This window comes from Babylonia areolata, chromosome 11 (genome assembly GCF_041734735.1).
Source record: "Babylonia areolata isolate BAREFJ2019XMU chromosome 11, ASM4173473v1, whole genome shotgun sequence".
Taxonomy (NCBI): Eukaryota; Metazoa; Mollusca; class Gastropoda; order Neogastropoda; family Buccinidae; genus Babylonia; species Babylonia areolata.
Window position 1 is genome coordinate 42,598,722 of NC_134886.1, and position 25,027 is coordinate 42,623,748.

Consider the following 25,027-nt stretch of genomic DNA (forward strand, 5'->3'; position numbering starts at 1 on the left):
ATTTTGTTCAGTTTCAATGCAAGTTGTCAAGTTTCTGGCCTTGACAACATACCTAGGACTTGCTCAATGATGAGTAAACCTACAACCATGAGACTTTGCAAGATTTTTTTATAACATGTTATTGAAGTTTTGTCGTGAGTATGTATGAAAATATTCTCTGGGTTTTAATTCATAGCTGTTCCAATCATTTTATCCATTGTAAAGTTTGAGGATTTTGCAATACCAAAAATTTTAAAAATTCATAAAAAATACAATAATTGAAGAATCAACACAATCTCAGGTGAAAATGAAGATAATGTCATCGTGCATCAAGTCCGCATAACTAAAAATGTTTGCATGCACCACATGGACCACAAACCCGATTTCTTTGATACATTGTTTGGCGGCCATTTTGATTTGTTTCCATAGCAACGGGTATTCACAGAAATGTAAAACAACTTTTTCTGTGATCCACAAGTGATGATACACCCCCGACCCCCCAAAAAAAAAGAAAAAAAAAGAGAGATATATTGTTGGAGAGAAAAAATGTCCTTATTTGACTGTAGTGTCTGGCCTTAAGTGTGCGACCTGGTACTCCATGAAGATTCCAAATCATGATTTCAGAAACAGACTGGGTTGGGAGTTAGGGGGTGGGGTGGGTTGCCACTACAGAAATGGGGTCAAAACGGAACATTGTGAAGGATTTGTCTCCCTTGGCAGGAAATGCAATCCAAAAGTGTTTTGCAAGAAAGCGATTGTAACAGTACCCAGTTAAAAATCACACACACACACACACACACAACAACAACAAGAACAACTGTGAACTGAACATGAACAGTCAAATAAATATATTTCTCTATGTGAATAACCAAGCTGCTCTTGCCTATTGTTCTGCAGAAGGCAGTGAAAATTCTTTTTTTAATTTTTTTTATTATAAATCTTTGAATGAAATACAATCACCTCATTAAGGTTCCAACATCAACAATCCAGCTGCTCTCAGTCTGTTGTTCAACAGTGGCTAGTCAAAAAAACAACAAAAAAAACAACAACAAAAAAAAAAAATCAACTGCGGGCGCAATAGCCGAGTGGTTTAAGTGTTGGAATTTCAATCTGAGGGTCCCGGGTTCGAATCACGGTAACGGCGCCTGGTGGGTAAAGGGTGGAGGGTTTTTTTTTCCGATCTCCCAGGTCAACATATGTGCAGACCTGCGAGTGCCTGAACCCCTTTTGTGTGCATACGCACACAGAAGATCAAATACGCACGTTAAAGATCCTGTAACCCATATCAGTGTTCGGTGGGTAATGGAGACACGAAAATACCCAGCATGCATGAACCACGACAGAGTCATTGGCAAGTCGATGTTGGTTGTGTAACAGAAAGAAGAAGAAAGAACTGCGAATTAAACATAAACAGTGGAATCACAAAGTCTTTAACACGAACAATCCAGCTGCTCTCACCTGTTGTTCCTGAGACCTGGAGCGGCCGGCTGACTGTGGCCTTAGGTGTGCTCGCTCATTCTCCAGGTGGAAAGTCTGAAAATTCACCACTTTCAGTTTCAAAAGGAGGCATCACTACACGCCCACAAATAAAACCATGTACGCTACACCACATCTGCTTGGCAGATGCCTGACCAACAGTATAACCCAACGCATTGGCCTTGCATGCATGCATACACACACATACTCACACACGCACACACACACACATATATATCTGCTCTCTGTACAAAAGTTCCGATTCCCTGGCCACCATGAAACTTCTGTGGGTTCTTCCAGTCAGAAGGTGAGGTCAGAGAAAAAAACCAACCCATGCTGCACCGCATTTTAACTCTCTCCATTCGAACGGCGAAAGAGACGACGTTAACAGCGTTTCACCCCAATTACCATCATCAAAATATTGCAAGTGGAAGGCTCTTATACTGAAGACGTGAATGTTGACAAAGAATACCACAATTATGACGACGGAAGCTGAAGGTTGGGTCATTCAGACACCCACTGGACATCCGAGGAGTCTGTGTAGAGGAGAAGAGAGGACTGGCCGTACTGAGTGAGTTAAAAGTTCCTTTGTACAGATATGCATTCTAATGTGTTCAGTTCTAGTGGAATGTCAGATATCTGTATATCTCTCTCTCTTTATATACACACACACAACACACACACACACACATATATATCAGGTGCAAACACCTACTTGACAAGAGTGAAATCCAAAGTAATATTCTCTCTCTTCCTTGTCCTCTTTTCACACAACCAGAATATTACTCACCACATGAAAGACGCATCAAACAAAACAGTTACATTGGCGTAACACATTTTTGTCCACAATGTTCAGACCTTTGTTTTTTTTTTTTTTTTGTTTCTTTCACATTCATTCCAAACAAAACATCAGGGAATGAAAAAGATAAAAAAAAAACACACCAAAAAACAACAACAACCCCCCACACCACATCAAAGACACATCAAACAAAACAGTTAACTGGCGCAACACATTTTTTTGTCCACAGTGTTCAGCCCTTTGTTTTTTGCTTTTTGTTTCCTTCTCATTCATTCCAAACAAAACATCAGGGATTGATTGATTGTTGTTGCTTACAGTCCAGCCGACCGCCAGGGCCGTATCAGGAAAAAACATCAGGGAATAGAACTAAACAAAAAAGACGAAACAAAACAAAAGATAAACAACAACAAAAACCCCAACAACAACAAAGAGGTGTGACCTTTTTCTGCTTGATGGCGGTGTTGAGTCGCTTCTCCTGATTCAGGCGGTCCCGTGTGCGGTTCAGCGTCTCTCGCAGGTACTGAGCCTCCTCCGCTCGGCTCCGCACATCATGCTGTCAACCACGTCAACATCCCTTCATGCAATCATCATCACTGAACTGTGTGAATTTTGTTCTCATAATAATAATAATAATAATGGTATTTATATAGTGCTGGATCTTGTGCAGAGACAAACCAAAGCGCTTTCGCACCAGTCATTCACACGCATGCATAACTCTTAAACTGTAGAAACTAAAGACAAAGAAGGGCAGGCAAGGGAGGCTATTTTGGGAAGAGGTGGGTTTTAAGGCCAGACTTGAAAGAGCTGAGTGTGGAGACTTGACGAAGCGAAAAAGGAAGTTCATTCCAATCGCAAGGTCCAGAAACAGAGAAAGAACAATTCATGTGATGCATGTCTTGCTGTCAATTCATGTATCTAGGTAGTGATGCATGTCTTACTGTCAACCACGTCAACATCCCTTCATTGAGTTATGACTGAACAGCGTGGTTTTTAGTTCTCGTTATATTAGTTATGTATCTTGGTAGTGATCCATGTCTTGCTGTCAACCACGTCAACATCCCTTCCTGGAGTTATGACTAAACAGCGTGATTTTTAGTTCTCGTTATATTAGTTATGTATCTTGGTAGTGATGGATGTCTTGCTGTCAACCACGTCAACATCCCTTTATGGAGTTATGACTGAACAGCGTGATTTTTAGTTCTCGTTATATTAGTTATGTATCTGGATGTCTTGCTGTCAACCACGTCAACATCCCTTTATGGAGTTATGACTAAACAGCGTGATTTTTAGTTCTCGTTATATTAGTTATGTATCTTGGTAGTGATGCATGTCTTGCTGTCAACCACGTCAACGTCCCTTCATGGAATCATCATCACTGAACTGAGTGAGTTTTATATCACTTTCTTTTCATCACCACACACAACAGAGCAAAAGGTGGCAAAAAAGTGCAGGAAAGTAACTTCTTTCTTTCTTTTGCACCATTTCAGTGGCATTACTCCCACGCCGCTCATTTAGATTCCCCCATACACAGCCACGCCTGGGTTCATCTGTCAAGGTTCCTTCTTTCATCTACTTTACTAAAAAAAACCCAAAAACCCAAAAAACAAAAACAAAAAATGCTGAGTTACTCACATAGCAGTAAAACCTGTCAGACTTGATTAAAAAAACCAAACAAACAAACAAACAAAAACCCCACCTAAAATGAACTTGAGCTCCACACCTCTTTCGAGCAGTAAATAGTTTACTATCACAAAAATGAGTTCCAACAAAAAATGTACGTACCGCTAGGCTATCAACCTGGGCAGTCTGCTTTTCAGCAATCTCTTGTGACTGTCTGAAATGACAATAATAAAATCAGACAAGTGATGAGGAAGAACAGGGTGATGATGAAGATGATAATGATGATTTGATGATAGCGATGGATAAATATTTCAATCAATGCATGCGCTCGCACACACACACACAAACACACACACACACAAAACAAACAAACAAACAAAAAAACCCACATCAAACCAAACAGACATGCATTCAAATATATACATATGTATGCACATAGACAAACATCAACAAAGCCAGAAGAACAACCACAACAGCACACACAGACGCACACACACAAAACCATCCACTTAAACAAGCACTCACATTCACACATACTCTCACCCACCTATACACAACTCCAACCCATTCATCCCTGTTCTTCAAAACACTCCCTTCTGCACAGTTTATACTCCCACCCATCAATCTTCACACACTCCTTCCCATCCACACACCCATCCATCTGTACATGCCCCCTACACCCTCACACTCACACACACCTACACCCTCACAAACACCTACACCCTCACACACACACACACACCTACACCCCCACACACACACACCTACACCCTCACACACACTCCACACACTCACCTACACCCTCACACACACTCCACACACACACCTACACCCTCACACACACTCCACACACTCACCTACACCCTCACACACACTCCACACACACACCTACACCCTCACACACACTCCACACACACACCTACACCCTCACACACACCTACACCCTCACACACACCTACACCCTCACACACACTCCACACACACACCTACACCCTCACACACACCTACACCCTCACACACACTCCACACACACACCTACACCCTCACACACACTCACCTACACCCTCACACACTCCACACACTCACCTACACCCTCACACACACTCCACACACACACCTACACCCTCACACACACCTATACCCTCACACACATACACACACCTACACCCTCACACACACTCCACACACTCACCTACACCCTCACACACACTCCACACACACACCTACACCCTCACACACACCTATACCCTCACACACATACACACACCTACACCCTCACACACACACACACACACACCTACACCCTCACACTCACCTACACCCTCACACACACTCCACACACACACCTACACCCTCACACACACCTACACCCTCACACACACACACACACACACACCTACACCCTCACACACACTCCACACACTCACCTACACCCTCACACACACACACACACACACACCTACACCCTCACACACACACACACACACACACACCTACACCCTCACACACACTCCACACACTCACCTACACCCTCACACACACACACACACACACACCTACACCGTCACACATACTCCACACACTCACCTACACCCTCACACACACACACACACACACCTACACCCTCACACACACCTATACCCTCACACACATACACACACCTACACCCTCACACACACACACACACACACCTACACCCTCACACACACCTACACGCTCTCTCACACACACACACCTACACGCTCACACACACACACACACACCTACACCCTCACACACACACACACACCTACACCCTTACACACATACACACACACCTACACGGTCACACACACACACACCTACACGGTCACACACACACACACCTACACCCTCACACACACCTACACCCTCACACACACCTACACCCTCACACACACACACCTACACCCTCACACACACACACCTACACCCTCACACACACACACACACTCACCTACACCCTCACACACACTCACCTACACCCTCACACACACCTACACCCTCACACACACACACACACACCTACACCCTCACACACACACACCTACACCCTCACACACACACACACACACACCTACACCCTCACACACACTCACTTACACCCTCACACACACACACACACACACCTACACCCTCACACACACTCACTTACACCCTCACACACACCTACACCCTCACACACACACACACACACACCTACACCCTCACACACACACACCTACACCCTCACACACACACACACACACACACACCTACACCCTCACACACACACACATACACCCTCACACACACACACACACACCTACACCCTCACACACACACACCTACACCCTCACACACACCTACACCCTCACACACACCTACACCCTCACACACACCCACACCCTCACACACACCTACACCCTCACACACACCTACACCCTCACACACACCTACACCCTCACACACACCTACACCCTCACACACACCTACACCCTCACACACACACACCTACACCCTCACACACACTCACCTACACCCTCACACACACACACCTACACCCTCACACACACACACCTACACCCTCACACACACCTACACCCTCACACACACTCACTTACACCCTCACACACACACACCTACACCCACTCACCTACACCCTCACACACACATCTACATCCTCACACTCATACACACTACACCCTCACACACACCCTTTCATATAATAAATCATTTTTGATTCAGTCACTGACTGTCTGATTGATTGACTGGTTGATTGACTGATTAACTGACAAATTAACAGAACCCCCCCCCCCCCACTCCCCCTAACCCCCAACCTCAGCTTGGCCAGGTCAATGATTGATTGACTGACAAATTAACTGATCCCCCCTCCCGCACCCCCCTCCACAATCCCACCCCTCTCCACTGACCTCAGCTTGGCCAGGTCGTTCTCGTAGCCCTGCAGTAGCTCGTCCTTGCGGGCGATGCGTTCCCGGAGGACCTGGATGCGGCCCGCGATCACCTGGCAGGCCTCCTCCCGGTCCCGGCACAGCGCCTCCCGCTCGTCAGGCGGCAGGTGGGCCATGGCCCGCAGCCCCTTCACCTCCCCCTCCTCCACGTCCAGGGCGCCAGACACCGCTCGCAGCAGGGACAGGAACTGTTGAAGGGCAGGGTGGGTGATTGATTGACTGATTGATTGATTGATTAACTGACAAATTAACAGACCCCCCCCCACCAAACCCCTCCTACCCCAACCTCAGCTTGGCCAGGTCAGGTGTGAGGGTATAGGTGTGTGTTAGTGTGAGGGTGTAGGTGTGTGTGAGGGTGTAGGTGTGTGTTTGTGTGAGGGTGTAGGTGTGTGTGAGGGTGTAGGTGTGTGTGAGTGTGAGGGTGTAGGTGATTAGCCGACAGCGCTAAGTTTACTTATCGCTAAGAATGTTCCTCGCTCCATGGTTAAATTCCATGCACTTAATGAACATTCTTAACTCTAAGCAAACTTAGTGCTGCAAAGATCACTTTATGCAACTCAGCCCAGGTCTCTACAGCCTCCCCATGGGATGATGCAGGGGAGACTAGGAGGCCAGGGACCCACACTTCTTCTAGTTCTTCTTCTACGTTCATGGGCTGCAACTCCCCCATTCACTCGTATGTACATGAGTGGGCTTTTACATGTATGACCGCTTTTCTTCTTTTACCCTGCCATGCAGGCAGCTATACTCCGTTTTTTGGGGTTGTGCATGCTGGGTATGTTCTTGTTTCCATAACCAACCAAATGCTGACATGGATCACAGGATCTTTAAATGTGTGTATTTGATCTTCTGCTTGTGTCTACACACAAAGGGGGTTCAGGCACAAGCAGGTCTGCACATATGTTGACCTGGGAGATGAGAAAAATCTCCACCCTTTACCCAGCAGGTGCCGTTACAGAGATTCGAACCCGGGACACTCATATTGAAAGTCCAACGCTTTAACCACTTGGCTATTGTGCCTGTCAATTGCCGTATGGTAACAGTGACATACAATGCTTTAGAAATCGTTAAAAGGGCAGGAAATGTTGGGGGGTACAGCAGGGTGGCGGTGGAAACAGTGAACAATGCATGATGTGACTGATGTGATTGCCATATGGTAACACTGACAGGCAATGCTTTAGAAATCGTTAAAGGGACAGGGAAATGCGGAAGAGGCATGTGGGGTTGGGTCTGGGGTGTGAAGGGTGGAAGGTCGGGGGGGGGGGGGAGTGGGGGTGGGGGGGTGTGTGTGTGGAGGGGCTTGAAGTGACTGATGTGACTGCCGTATGGTAACAGTGACATGCAATGCTTTAAAATTCTAGTGGAGGGGGAGAAAATACTGGCGACTGTGCCAGGATTCGAACCAGTGCACTCAGAATCTCTCGCTTCCTAGGAGGATGTGTTACCTCTAGGCCATCATATATATATGTATATATATATGTAAAGAGCCCTAAATTAAAATTATGTGGCCTTTCATGCCCTGCTCTCATAATGATCTCATTTCTGCACTTGGGGCAAGTCTTGTCAAGGTCTTCGGTATCGAAGGATTCATGGGAGACTGCTGTTGGAGAGACGTGGTGGTGGTCTCCACTCTGGGGGAGACGCTCACTCAGTCTGGCTCCATAACTAAGCCATTAGTGTCGTTAGTAGGGGGCTTAGTAGGTGGTGTCCGGAGTACATTAAATCAGAACAGGCACTACCAAGCAAACACCACCAAAGTGACTGAGCAGTAACTCTGCCGGTATACTGGGACAATGATGGGTGTGGCCATGTATGGGGGGCGGGGGGGGACTCTGGATGAACGGTGAGGGAGTAATGCGACTGAAATGGTGCAGATGATGGGGCAGCAATAGCTGAATGGTTAAGCGTTGGACTTTCAATCTGAGGGTCCCGGGTTCGAATCTCATTAACGGCGCCTGGTGAGTAAAGGGTGGAGATTTTTCCGATCTCCCAGGTCAACATATGTGCAGACCTGCCAGTCCCTGGACCCCCTTTGTGTGTATACACACACAGGAGATCAATACGCACGTTAAAGATCCTGTAATCCATGTCAGCGTTCGGTGGGTTATGGAAACAAGAACATACCCAGCATGCACACCCCCGAAAACGGAGTATGGCTGCCCACATGGCGGGGCAAATAAAAAGACAATGGTCATATACGTAAAATGTTAAATGTTACATGTTTGTCTGAGTGTTTATGTGTGCATGCCTGAAATGTGATTGAATGACACAGGGAACGAATGACGAGCACCCAATGGCAGCTGTCAGTCGGCTCTACCCAGGTAGGCAGCCTGTTGCGTAAATGACCCCGTGTTTGTAAGGCATTTAAAACTTGGTCTCCGACTGAGGATAAGCGCAACAGAAGTATCCATATCAATCATTCAATCAATCAATCAGCCCCAAAAAAAGAGAAAAGATGTATCGTAACCCCAAGCTCACCGTGGCCTCGCTTTTCTCCAGAGCACTCAGCGTCTCCCGGTGGGCGCTGCGCTCCATGTCGGCCTCCGAGTTCCCCGGGGAGATGAGGCCCCGCGCCTTGCCCACCTGCCGGTCCAGGCTGGAGCGGCTGGCCAGGATTCGATCCTCGGCCAGGGCCTGGTTGGCCCGCATCTCCGCCAGCTCCTTCTTCAGCATCACCACCTGGTGCAGAGCCTGGTCCTGGGTGGGCACTGTACAGGGCAAGGTGTGCTGGTCATACTGTGTATGATAGGTCAGTCGTGTCCGACTATGACCATCAGAACAGCAGAGGAGGTAACTGCTGTCCTGACTATCTGGTGCTCCAATCTGATTACAGTGGTGAGTGTCTTGCCCCAAATTACATCCCCACCACTCTCTCGGCCAAGAGAGTTTTAGGACAGTCGGTGTTGGGATGGTTCCAAAAGGCCAACTAGCCCCCAAAGGCTGCAGCACTAAGAGCCAGTGCAGTCGTAATAGGATAATGTGTTCATCTTCCTTTCAGAAAAAGAATACGCTATACATGCTTTCTTTTAGTAGTTTGCATGCTATAATAATAACAAAAAACAAACAAACAAACAAACAAAAAAACCCCTCCATGACTGAAATAATCATCAAATTCATGTAATATTGTCATGATTGGATAGTGTGTTCATTTTCCTGTCAGAAAAAGTACAGGTTATATATGCTTTCCTTTAGCAGCTTACATGCTGTGATTTAAAAAAAAAAAAATTATATATATATATACACATACACATATATAACCATGACCAAAACATCCCTCGGCAAATAGTTGTCAGTGAGCTTGAAAAAAACCAGGCTTGGCGCTAAAAGGGCTAACTACAAACATTCCCTGAGGACCCAGGTCCCACGACTTACGTGGCGGTCTGGCCTGCTCCAGGCTTTTGACCCTCGCTCTCAGCTCGGCCAGCGCCTCCCTCTGTCGGGCGATGATCTGGTCGTGTCGCTCCCCCTTGCACTGTGCCCCGGCACTGATCAACTCCGAGGTTATGCGCCCCTGACGTCACGACACGCAGGTAAGGTTCGGACATGTGATAATGTTCATTTTGTTTTGTATGGGTGATTGGGGATTAAACAGTTTGAACTGAAGAAGAGATATGCATTACGGATGGCCGTAATGTAATAGGAAAATGGAAAAAAAGGGGCAGAAAAAAAGGAACAAAAGAGACAGAAAGAAACAGGAAAGAAAGCAAAAAGGAAGCAAGACAGAAAGCACATGGATGCACATGTGCGTAAACAGACACAAATACACACAAACAAACTTATCCAATTAAAAGTGATTTCTTCCCATTACTATTGTTCTTTATTTCAAGATGATCACAACACACATGCACACACACACACACACACACACAAACACACTCACACACACACACAAATATATATACACCACACATATACTAAACACACACACATCCCTTCCCACCTACCTCCCAACACACACAACACAACACATACACACACATCAAACACAGGCACACACACTCCCCACCATCACACACACACACACTCACAAACACACTCACACACACACACACACACACACACACACACAAATACATACACCACACATATACTAAACACACACACATACCTTCCCACCTACCTCCCAACACACACAACACAACGCACACACACACATCAAACACAGGCACACACACTCCCCACCCTCACACACACACACACACTCACACATCATACACACACACTCCCCACCCTCACACACACACACACACTCACACATCATACACACACACTCCCCAGCCTCACACACATACACACACACACTCATACACACACACACACAAAGGCATACACACCCCATTCACCACACATTCACACACACACACACCCTCTCCCCACAACACACACACACAAAGGCATATACTCCTCCTTCACACACACACACACACACACACACGCACGCACACACACCCTTCCCCCCCACAACACATACACACACAAAGGCATACACTCCCCCAACACACACACACACACACACACACACACACACACAAAGGCATACACTCCCCCAACACACACACACACACACACACACACAGCAGCTGCAACACCTACCTCCTGATCCAGAAGGTCTGTCTGTTTCCTCTGTTCCTCCTTCTCGTCCTTCAGGCGGCTCTGAGCATCTTGCAGCTGAGAGCTCTGCTGTTCCAGGTCAGTGCGGAACTTCATGGACATGGCTTTCTCTTTGCTGAAACAGGCAGCAAAACTTCATTGGCATGGCTTTTTTTTGTGTTTGTGTGTGTGTGTGTGTGTGTGTGTGTGTGTGTGTGTGTGTGTGCTGAAACAGGAAGCCAAACTTCATCCATATGGCCTTCTTTATGTGCTGAAAAAGGCAGCAAAACTTCATCCACATGTCTTCTTTTTGCTGAAACAAGCAGCAAAATTTCATCCACATGGCTTTCTCTTTGCTGAAAAAGGCAGCAAAACTTCATCCACATGTCTTCTTTTTGCTGAAACAGGAAGCAAAACTTCATGGACATGGCTTTCTATTTGCTGAAACAGGAAGCAAATTTCATGGACATGGCTTTCTCTTTGCTGAAACAGGAAGCAAAACTTCATCCACATGGCTTTCTCTTTGCTGAAACAGGAAGCAAAACTTCATGGACATGGCTTTCTCTTTGCTGAAACAGGAAGCAAAACTTCATGAACATGGCTTTCTATTTGCTGAAACAGGAAGCAAAACTTCATGGACATGGCTTTCTATTTGCTGAAACAGGAAGCAAAACTTCATGGACATTGCTTTCTATTTGCTGAAACAGGCAGCAAAACTTCATTGGCATGGCTTTTGTGTGTGTGTGTGTGTGTGTGTGTGTGTGTGTGTGCTGAAACAGAAAGCCAAACTTCATCCATATGGCCTTCTTTATGTGCTGAAAAAGGCAGCAAAACTTCATCCACATGTCTTCTTTTTGCGGAAACAGGCAGCAAAATTTCATCCACATGTCTTCTTTTTGCTGAAACAGGCAGCAAAACTTCATCCACATGTCTTCTTTTTGCTGAAACAGGCAGCAAAATTTCATCCACATGTCTTCTTTTTGCTGAAACAGGCAGCAAAACTTCATGGACATGGCTTTCTCTTTGCTGAAACAGGCAGCAAAACTTCATCAACAGTGCCGTCTCTTTGCTGAAACAGGCAGCCACCAGTCAGTCCTTTATTGTAATGTATTATTGTATCACTCTTTTTGTGATTCAGCGCGTCGCTACACTGACAGTGTCACCCGTCTTTTCTTGTATTTTTTCCTGCCTTCAAATTTATTTGTTTTCCTATCGTGGAGGTTTTTTCCAAAGAATTTTGCAAGGGTCAACCCTTTTGTTGCTGTGGGTTCTTTCACGTGCGCTAAATGCATGCTGCACATGGGATCTTAGTTTATCATCCCATCTGAATGGCTAGTGTCCAGACCACCACTCGAGGTCTAGTGGAGTGGGAGAAAATACTGGTGACTGTGGGACTCAAACCAGTGTGTCAGATTCTCTCGCTTCCCAGGCAGACATTGCATCAAAGCAACAGCTGCATCCGGTTTGCCCTCTGACCCAGTTTGACGTGAACAAGCCCATTGTGTTGTTTTGACAAGAACCAAAGCCTGTGACAGATCATCGCATTAAAAAAAAAAAAAAAAAAAAAAAAAAAAATTAGCGCTGGGGAGTGTATTTCACACAGAAACTCAGCAGTGAAAGAGTTAACAGCGCAGTAAGTACGGACAACTGACCTGAGCATCTCCTGCAGGGAGACAATGTCGTCTTTCTGCTTGTCGATGATCTTGGACAGTTTCACCATCTGCTGTCGCAGCTCCGTCAGCTCCGCGTCCCGGCGACTGAGCAGGTCCCGGTGCTGCTCCATCTCTCGCTTCTGGGCCTCGCTCATCTCCCCGCTGATGTCGGAGAGACGGGCGGAAGCCCCCGCCAGGTCATGGCGAAGGGCTGCAATCACGTCCTGCTGTTCTGCCACAGACTTTTTCAGTTCCCCGTTCTCCTGTCTGTGAGAACAGAAATAGGTGATATTATTTATAGATCAGTGACATGTTCTCAAAGTAAATGATTTTTTGGGAGGGGAGGGCGGGAACCTTTAAGACCTATTGTGAAAAGGCCTTTTCAATTTTACAAGATTTTTTTTTTTCAGAATTTTTAAACTCTTTTAAGAACTCTTACACACACACACACACACACACACATACACACATCAACACATGCACCAACACACACACACACAGAGAAAATAGATCCAAAGTGCATGCATCTCAGAAAAACCAGCCTACCTAAGCAGGGTGACCACATGCTCCAGAGCGTTGATCTCCTCAGTGGGCCGCTGGACGATGACCTTGGGTTTGGGCGTCGCTGTCGGCTTCTGCACGATGCGCTTGTCCAGCTGTGCCTTCAGCTCTGCACACACACACAGGACTGGGCTTGGAACCTGCATGCTCCACTATTAAATACATCTATCAGAAAATATGAGATTGTCCATCCGAGCCTTCAGCTCTGCAAACAGACAAGGAACTGTGCTTGGAACCTGCATGCTCCACTACTGAATGTATCTATCAGAAAATATGAGACTGTCACTCAGAATGAGTGGCGTGGGAACATCCCACTGAAACTGTGCGGATGACAGGGTAGCCAACCCCCCCCGGCCCCCCCCAAAAAAAACCAAAAACAAAACAAAACAAAAAATCCTTTGTTACTTACCTGCATTGGATTTCTTGAGGGTGGAGACCTCCTCGTGGAAGTCCTTGTTGCGTTTGGTCAGCTTGGACAGTCGCTCCTCCATGGAGCAGATTGTCACTGCATGCTGCCGCACCTGGTACATTGACACCAATGCTGCTGTTGTTGTTGTCGTTGTTGTTATAAGGTTCGTTCATTACATCCTGAGAGAACACTGGCTGGACTCCTAAACACTTTATTCTATTCAGCTATAGGCTACTTCTTCTTCTTCTTCTTTGTTTGTGAGCTGCACCTCCCACATTCACTCAAATGTACATGAATGGGCTTTTAGATGAATGACCGTTTTTACCCCGTCATGTAGGCAGCCATACTGTGTTTTTGGGTGTGTGCATGCTGGGTATGTTCTTGTTTCCATAACCCACCGAACACTGACATAGATTACAGGATCTTTAATGCATGTCTTTGATCTTCTGCTTGCATATACACACAGAGGGGGTTGAGGCTCAGGCACTGGCAGGTCTGCACATATGCTGACGTGGGAGATTGGAAAAATCTCCACCTTTTACCAACCAGGTGCAGTTACCGAGATTTGAACCCGGGACCCTCAGATTCAAAGCCCAACACTGTTACCACTTGGCTATTGTGCCTGCCAGCTATAGGCTACAGTACAGAGAGGTCCACACACAATCACTTGAGGAAGTGCCAGTAGTGGTCACTGCAAGGCAAGGAAAGGAACAGAAAGGCAGAGACAGAGAGAGGTGCTGTCAGCCTGGGATGAGGTGGTTCTTTACATTCTTTGACCTGCGGTGCCAGAGTTGTTTCCACAGTTGCTGCAATCCTTGTGCTGGCTAAACTGATTGTGAATGACCGTATGTCATGTGAACACACACACACACAAAGGCTTGTACACACACAAACAAAGAAATGCACACACACACACACACACACACACACACACACACACACACATGGGCTGACCTGTTCTTTATAGGACTCCACATCCTCCTCGTTCTTTTTCTTCAGCTCTTCCTTCTCCTCCTGTAGCTGGCTCACCTCCACCTTCATTCGATCCTCCAGCTGTACAGCATACATCATCCACATCATGCATCATCCACATCGTGCATCATCCACATCGTACATCGTCCACATCATGCATCATTCACATTGTGCATCACCCACATCATGCATCATCCACATCGTGCATCATCCACATCGTACATCATCCACATCGTGCATCATCACATTGTACATCACCCACATCGTGCATCATCACATTGTACATCATCCACATCGTACATCACCCACATCATGCATCATCCACATCGTAATCCATCATCCACCTCATGCATCATCCACATCGTTCATCCATCATCCACATCGTTCATCCATCATCCACATCGTGCATCATCCACATCAGGCATCACCCACATCGTACATCATCCACATCGTACATCACCCACATCGTACATCACCCACATCGTACATCACCCACATCGTACATCACCCACATCGTACATCACCCACATCGTACATCACCCACATCATACACTGTCCACATCAGGCATCATCCACATTGTACATCATCCACATCGTACATCACCCACATCGTACATCCATCATCCACCTCATGCATCATTCACATAGTGCATCAATCATCCACATCGTTCATCCATCATCCACATTGTGCATCCATCATCCACATAGTACATCATCCACATAGTGCATCATCCACATAGTACATCATCCACATCGTACATAATCCACATTGTACATCGTCCACATTGCACATCCATCATCCACATCGTATATCCATCATCCACATAGTACATCATCCACATCAGTACCATGAAGACTGAAGTAATGCATCAGCCAGCTCCAGGAAGGCCCTACGCTGAACCCAGCATCACCACCAAGGGTCAACGACAGAGCAGTTGACAGGTTCACTTATCTTGGCAGCACAGTGCCCAGAAACGCCACCATCGATGAAGAGGGGAACCTGAGGATCGTGAAAGCCAGCGCCACTTTTGGCAGACAACACAACAATGTGTGGAATAGAAGAGGCATCAGCCCTGAAACTAAGCTGAAAGTCTACAGGGCTATTCTCCTCCCTACCCTGCTGTACGCCTGCGAGACCTGAGCAGTTCACCAGCACCATGCCAAGAAACTGAAACCACTCTGACACAACCTGCCTCAGGAAGCTCCTTGGGATCAAATGGCAAGACAGGGTCCCAGACACCGAGGTCTTCTCCCGTTCAGGTCTGCCTAGCATTCACACCATCCTAATGCAGTCACAGTTTCGCTGGGCAGGACATGTAGCTCGCGTGCAAGACCATCGGCTGCCAAAGAAACTTTTCTATGGTGAGCTACAGCAGGGCAAGCACTCCCACAGAGGCCAGAAAAAGCGTTTCAAGGACGCGCTGAAGTCATCCCTGAAGGCCTTTGACATCAACCCTGACACATGGGAGCATGCAGCTGTGGAGAGGTCCGCCTGGCGCTCTGCCATTTTCAAAGGTGTCATGAGCTGTGAAGCCACCAGGACGGCTGTTGCTGAGCAGCGGAGACAGGCGCAGAAAGCCCGAGATTTGGAACCCCCAGCTACTGCCACCATCCCATGTCCACACACACACAAACACACAGAGACACAAATACATACTCACACACACACACACACACACACACACACACACACATACACACACACACACACATTTACACACAAACACAAACAGGCACAGACACAAACAGACACACACACACACACACCTAAACACACAACTACACAGACAAACACACACACACACAAAACACACACACTAACACACACACACATACACACACCAACACATACACATGCACACACACACACATAGAAACTCACACAAACAGACACTCACACACACACACACACACTCACACACACACACACACACTCACACACACACACACACACACACACACTCAAACACACACACACACTCACACACACACACACACTCACACACACACACACACTCACAAACACACACACACACACTCACACACACACACTCACACACACACACACTCACACACACACACACACACACACACACACACACACACACACTCACACACACACACACACACTCACACACACACACACACACTCACACACTCATACACACACACACACACACACACACACACACACACACACACAGTAAGAGAGGGGGAGGACAGGCACCAACCTTGGCCAGCTGATCTTTCAGAGCCACCTCCATCAGCTTGTACTGCTCCACCTCCGACACCAGCTCTGAGGCCTGCTCCAGCTTGGCTCGGTCCTCGTCCTGCCGCTCCATCAGAGACTGCAACATTCACAGTCAACACTTCTTCTTCTTCTTCTGCGTTCACTCGTATGCACACGAGTGGGCTTTTACGTGTATGACCGTTTTTACCCCGCCATGTAGGCAGCCATACTCCGTTTTCGGGGGTGTGCATGCTGGGTATGTTCTTGTTTCCATAACCCACCGAACGCTGACATGGGTTACAGGATCTTTAACGTGCGTATTTGATCTTCTGCTTGCATATACACACGAAGGGGGTTCAGGCACTAGCAGGTCTGCACATATGTTGACCTGGGAGATCGTAAAAATCTCCACCCTTTACCCACCAAGCGCCGTCACCATGATTCGAACCCGGGACCCTCAAATTGACAGTCCAACGCTTAAACCACTCGGCTATTGCCCCCGTCACAGTGAACACTGATATCAGATGCTGTGTAGATTTACTGCTGATGATTTTCCGTCAGAGACTGCAACAATCACAGCGTACACTGATATCATTTGCTGCACAGATTTTCTGCTTATGGTTTTCCATCAGAGACTGGAACATTCACAGTGTACACTGATATCAGCTGCTGTGAAGTTTAAGGGAGGAAGGTGGCAGAATGGTTAAGATGCTCATCTGCCAACACAGTGTCTGTGAGGGTCTGGGTATGAATCCCACTCGCGCCCTGTCTCTCAAGCTCTTCACAGAACGTGCACCAATTTACTGCTAATGATTTCCCATCAGAGACTGAAACATTCACAGTTTAGACTAATATCAATTCCTGCACAGATTTACTGCTGCTGATTTTCACAGTATAGATTAGTGCTAATTACTGCACAAATTCACTGCTTGTGGTCTTCTGTCAGAGACAGAGACATCCAAAGTGTCAAAGGATAAAAGATAGACTACGAAATGTACATAAAGCTATTGACTGCAGTTTTCCATCACTTACTGAACCCTTCATCGTGCATATCAACTGTGGTTACCTCACATGATTCAGCATCAATTTATTGCAGATAATTTTCAATCTTGAGACTGAAACAATTCACAGTGTAGGCCTTTATCAAATGAGGACAGTTACATCACAGATTTTGCATCTGTCTACCCCTCACAGCCCTCAGAAAACGATGGTATTTAAAAAAAAAAGAAAATTGATTGATTGATGTGGATACTTATGTAGCGCCTATCCTTGATCAGAGACCAAGCTCTAAGCGCTTTACATACACAGGGACATTTCCACCACAAGCTGCCTACCTGGATAGAGCTGACTGACGGCTGCCATTGGGCGCTCATCATTCGTTTCCTGTGTCATTCAATCAGATTTCAGACGCACACGCATACACACTCAGACAGACATGTAACATTTTACGTGTATGACCGTTTTTATTTATTTACCCCGCCATGCATGCAGCCATACTCCGTTTTCGGGGGTGTGCATGCTGGGTATATTCTTGTTTCCATAACCCACCAAACGCTGACATGGATTACAGGATCTTTAATGTGCGTATTTGATCTTCTGTGTGTGCATACACACGAAGGGGGTTCAGGCACTAGCAGGTCTGCACATATGTTGACCTGGGAGATCGGAAAAATCTCCACCCTTTACCCACCAGGTGCACCGAGATTCGAACCCAGGACCCTCAGATTGAAAGTCCAACGCTTTAACCATTTGGCTATTGCACCCGTCATGATGCACACAGCGATCCCGACCCCGTACCTGTCTCAGTTGCTGCACGGTTGCCTCCAGCTCCTGCAGTTGTCGTTTTTCTGCCGCTATCGCGATCTGCAGCTTCTCTTCTTCCATGCCGCGGATTTCGTCTATCGCTCGGTTCAGCTTCTCCTCCCCTGGTTGGAAGTGTTGGAAATTCAATGTTTATGGCAATGGAAATGTAGGAACATTCATTCTTGGTGTTTTATCTTTGGCACGTCAGACACGCACACACAGACACAGACACATACACACGCACACACACATTCACAGAGAATCAAACTACCCTCCTGCACAGCTTTCCTCACAGTATCTATCAAAACACAAACACGTACACACACATACATATATCTCTCTCTTCCCCACAAACAAAACTGTCTACCAACTCATGTCAATGCACACATACATACACAGACACATGTACACACATGTATACACACAGACACACACATACATCACCACACACACATCACCACGCACACATACACACACACACACACACACATACATCACCACACACACATCACCACGCACACATACACACACACACACACACACATACATCACCACACACACATCACCACGCACACATACACACACACACACATACATCACCACGCACACATACACACACACACACATACATCCAAACACACACACACACACAGTGCCCCTCCCCCCACCTCAACCCCCCCTCCACACACATCACCACACACACAAACCCCACACACCCAAACATACAAACAAACACATTCATATTCACACACACACACACACACACACACACACACACACACACAACCCCCCCACCCCCACATACACACAACGCCTGCCCCCACACCCACACAAAGATATGACCAACCCACCCACACACATTAACACTCACACAACTCACCCATCCCCACACAAACTCACACAACCGCCCCACCCCCCCTGCCCCCTCCCCACACACAACCCCCCACCCACCCACCCACACAAACACACACATATAACCCACTCACATACCCGCAAACATTAACACACACACACACAACCCACCCATCCCCACATGAACACACATACACAACCCCTCAGCACACAAACACACAACTGCCCTGCCCCCTCTCCCTTCCCCCCACCCCCACACACAACCCACCCATCCCTACACAAAACACACACACACAACCCCCCCAACCCCCACCCCTACACACAAACACACACAACCCCCACCCCTACACACAAACACACACACACACAACCCCCACCCCTACACACAAACACACACACACACAACCCCCACCCCTACACACAAACACACACACACACAACCCCCACCCCTACACACAAACACACACACACACAACCCCCACCCCTACACACAAACACACACACACACAACCTCCACCCCTACACACAAACACACACACACACAACCCCCACCCCTACACACAAACGCACACACACACAACCCCCACCCCTACACACACACACACACACAACGCCCACCCCTACACAAAACACACACACACAACCCCCCCAACCCCCACCCCTACACACAAACACACACTCACACAACTGCCACCCTCCTCACCTCCACCCTGCACCCCCCACCCCCCCACTGAACCAACCCACCCTCCAGCCTGGCTTTCTCCACTGCGTCCACCATCCTGTTGTCCAGGTCCTTGCGAAGGGCGTCCAGTTTCAGCCTGACGTCGTCATGGTGATGGGCGTCCATCTCTGCCATCTGGGCCGTCAGGCGGTCCTTCTCGCTCAGCGCGGACTCCCACTTGGCGTACAGCAGCTCGATGTGCTTTCCTGGCGCTGTGAGATAAAACACAAAAAAAACAACAACAGGTCATGTATTTCTCTTTCTCTGTGTGAAATTCGGGCAGCTCTCCCCACGAAGAGTGTGTCGCCACACTGACAGCGCCACCCAATTTTTTGGTATTTTTTCCTGTGTGCAGTTTTATTTGATTTTCCTATCGAAGTGGACTTTTCTACTGAAGTTTGCCAGGGACAACCCTTTTGTTGCTGTGGGTTCTTTTACGTACGCTAAGTGCATGCTGCACGCAGGACTTCGGTTTATCATCTTATTCGAATGACTAGCGTCCAGACCACCACTCAAAGTCTAGTGGAGGGGGAGAAAATATTGGCGACTGAGCCGTGATTCGAACCAGCATGCTCAGATTCTCTCGCTTTCTAGGCGGACGCATTACCTCTAGGCCATCTAGGCCCGATGTGTTTGGTGTACAGCATCTCTATGTGCTTTCCTGGCACCGTGGGGAGAGAAAAAGTTATGAGTTATGAAGATGTTGGCGTACTGCACTGTAGGGAAAGAAAAAGTCGCAGTTGAACAGTGTGCTCTCAATCCCTCCTCCCACAACACACACAAAGCCCAGCATCAGAGCAAAGAAGGAAAAACGTACATTCTGTGGACAGTTCACAGTTGACTTCGCACTTGAACAGAGCGCTCTCGATGCTCTCCTTCCACAACACACACACACACACACACACACAAAGCGAAAAAGATGTACATTCCGCGGACAGTTTAGAGTTGACACTGCATTTGTGAATGACTGTATGTCATGTGAGCATACACACACACAGACACTGACACACACACACACACACACACACACATATTTGTACACACACACACACACACACACACACACACACAGAAGGCGAAAAAGACGTACATTCCGCGGACAGTTTAGAGTTGACGCTGCATTTGTGAATGACTGTATGTCATGTGAACATACACACACACAGACACTGACACACACATACACACACACACACATATTTGTACACACGCACACTCACACACACACACACACAAAAGCCCAGCATAAGAGAGAAGACGAAGATGACGAAGAAGAAGAAGACGTACGTTCCGTGGACAGTTTACAGTTGACGCCGCACTTGAAGAGAGCGCTCTCGATGGCCTCTTCCCACTCCAGGTCGGACACGAACACGTCGGCCAGCATGTCACGCACCCACAGCAGGGAGCCGTCCCCAGACACCGTGCGCACCATGCTCACCTCCTGCTTGAGGGCGCTGCTCAGCCGCCCGCTCTCCTTCAGCCGGTCCTGGGCAGTGATGGTGATGATGGTGATTGTGGTGATGATGGTGATGGTGATGGTGGTGATGATGGTGATGGTGATGGTGGTGATGATGGTGATGGTGATGATTGTGGTGATGATGGTGATGATTGTGGTGATGATGGTGATGGTGATGATGGTGATGGTGGTGATGATGGTGATAGATGATGATGATTGTGGTGATGATGGCGATGACTGTGGTGATGATGGTGATGGTGATGATGATTGTGGTGATGATGGTGATAGTGATGATGATTGTGGTGATGATGGTGATAGTGATGATGATTGTGGTGATGATGGTGATGGTGATGATGATTGTGGTGATGATGGTGATGGTGATGATGATTGTGGTGATGATGGTGATGGTGATGATGATTGTGGTGATGATGGTGATGATGATTGTGGTGATGATGGTGATAGATGATGATGATTGTGGTGATGATGGTGATGGTGGTGATGATGGTGATGGTGATGATAATTGTGGTGATGATGGTGATAGATGATGATGATTGTGGTGATGATGGTGATGGTGATGATGATTGTGGTGATGATGGTGATGGTGATGATGATTGTGGTGATGATGGTGATAGATGATGATGATTGTGGTGATGATGGTGATGGTGATGATGATTGTGGTGATGATGGTGATGGTGATGATGATTGTGGTGATGATGGTGATAGATGATGATGATTGTGGTGATGATTGTGGTGATGATGGTGATGATTGTGGTGATGATGGTGATGGTGATTGTGGTGATGATGGTGATGATTGTGGTGATGATGGTGGTGATGATTGTGGTGATGATGATGGTGATGATTGTGGTGATGATGGTGGTGATGATGATGATGGTGGTGATGGTGATGATGATGGTGACAGTGATATATGATAATGGTGAGGATGATGATTGTGGTGATGATAGTGATGGTGATATATGATGATGGTGATATATGATGATGGTGATGGTGAAGGTGATGAAGATGCTGATGATGATGAAGATGATCATGATTATTATTATGATGATGATGATGATGATGATGATGATGATATATGTTGACATACTCACTCACACACACACACACACACACACACAAACAAAACATTTCAGGCCACTTTCCACACACACATACGCACACACACACACACACACACTCATACACACATACACATACACAAAAACACACACACCAACCCACACACCAACCCACACACACACCCACACACCAACCCACACACCAACCCACACACCAACCCACACTCACACACACACACCAACCCACACACTCACCACACTTTCCTGCAGAGCCTCCCGCAGTTTCTCGGCCTCGTCCTTCAGCTGGTCGGTGCCCCCGGCAGCTCTCTTCACCTCATCCCTCAGGGCCTTGATCTGGGCCACCAGCTCCCCCCTCTCGTCCAGCAGTCTCTTCAGCGTCTGCAGGAGGTCGTCGTCGCTGATCTCCTTCTCCGGCGCCTTCACCCCTGGTGTGGAGAACGTCGTCTGGATCACGCGGCTTCTGAACCGCTCCATCTGGAAATATACGGACAGAGAGACACAGAGAGAGAGGAAGCCTTGGTACAGTATATATATAGATTATATGTAGATACACACACACACACACACACATACACACACATATATATATCTTAAATGAATAAAACAAAGTTCAAAACAAACACCTATTTTGTAAAACAAACAAACAAAAAACCCCCCTGAATATATATATATATATATATATATCTATATATCTATCTATCTATATATATCTATCTATATCGAGAGAGAGACAGAGAGAGAGAGAGAGGGTGGGGGGGGGGGGAGACAGACAGACAGACAGAGATTTTGTGTGTGTGTGTGTGTGTGTGTGTGTGTGTGTGTGTGCATGCGCACAAGCGCGTGCATTTAATGACTGACTTCCCTTCCCAAATCTATCTTTCTCTCTCTATATATCTATGTACACAGAGACAAAGACAGAAAGAGAGAGACAGGGACAGACAGAGGATATAGATAGATAAATAGATTGAGATAGATAGATCAATAGATAGATAGTGAGAAATAGAAATCCACCCTGACAATGAAACAAATACTCCTGCACACAGAAAAAAGAAAAAAGGGAAACGCTGCACTGTGGTGACACCCTCTCCTCAGGGAGAGCAGCCTGAACTTCACACAGAGAAAGCCAACATGACAAAAAGTAATACAATACATACACACACACACACACACACACACACACACACACACACATATATATATATATATATATATATATATATATATGTTATAGTGTCAGGTTATGGTTGGGCTGTGGCATCCCCAAGCCACAATACACTACCCCTTGTTTACCACCTCCCCCTACTCTCCCCCCCCCCTTCCCCCCTTATCCCCACTCCTCCCCCACTTGAGACTGTTGGTCACAGGAAGTCCCTTCCCTCTCCACCTCTCCCCCACCCCCAGCCCACCACCCCCCTCTCTCCCAGCCCTCTCCTCCCCCACATGAGACTGTTGGTCACAGGAAGTCCCTTCCCTCTCCACCTCTCCCCCACCCCCAGCCCACCGCCCCCCTCTCTCCCAGCCCTCTCCTCCCCTGCTTGAGACTGTTGGTCACAGGAAGTCCCTTCCCTCTCCACCCCCCCAGCCCCCCTCTCTCCCAGCCCTCTCCTCCCCCACTTGAGACTGTTGGTCACAGGAAGTCCCTTCCCTCTCCACCTCTCCCCCACCCCCAGCCCACCGCCCCCCTCTCTCCCAGCCCTCTCCTCCCCTGCTTGAGACTGTTGGTCACAGGAAGTCCCTTCCCTCTCCACCTCTCCCCCACCCCCAGCCCCCCTCTCTCCCAGCCCTCTCCTCCCCCACTTGAGACTGTTGGTCACAGGAAGTCCCTTCCCTCTCCACCCCCCCCCAGC

The 25,027-nt window shown here is 47.4% G+C and overlaps 1 protein-coding gene across 1 annotated transcript in view; it reads right to left on the reverse strand.

Annotated features, from left to right (window-relative positions):
* Window positions 1-25,027, reverse strand: part of LOC143287752 (forkhead-associated domain-containing protein 1-like) — a 66,731-nt gene that overhangs the window by 8,412 nt on the left and 33,292 nt on the right. Inside the window, exons 12-27 of the mRNA XM_076596009.1 lie at window positions 23,415-23,654; window positions 21,918-22,116; window positions 20,657-20,845; window positions 19,055-19,182; window positions 17,259-17,375; window positions 15,010-15,108; window positions 14,056-14,167; window positions 13,632-13,755; window positions 13,086-13,352; window positions 11,437-11,569; window positions 10,216-10,354; window positions 9,322-9,551; window positions 6,805-7,031; window positions 4,037-4,088; window positions 2,694-2,807; window positions 1,438-1,512 (exon numbers count right to left, since the gene is read on the reverse strand). Coding sequence (XP_076452124.1) covers window positions 1,438-1,512; window positions 2,694-2,807; window positions 4,037-4,088; window positions 6,805-7,031; window positions 9,322-9,551; window positions 10,216-10,354; window positions 11,437-11,569; window positions 13,086-13,352; window positions 13,632-13,755; window positions 14,056-14,167; window positions 15,010-15,108; window positions 17,259-17,375; window positions 19,055-19,182; window positions 20,657-20,845; window positions 21,918-22,116; window positions 23,415-23,654 — 2,445 coding nt within the window. The remainder of the gene's footprint in view (window positions 1-1,437; window positions 1,513-2,693; window positions 2,808-4,036; window positions 4,089-6,804; window positions 7,032-9,321; window positions 9,552-10,215; window positions 10,355-11,436; window positions 11,570-13,085; window positions 13,353-13,631; window positions 13,756-14,055; window positions 14,168-15,009; window positions 15,109-17,258; window positions 17,376-19,054; window positions 19,183-20,656; window positions 20,846-21,917; window positions 22,117-23,414; window positions 23,655-25,027) is intronic.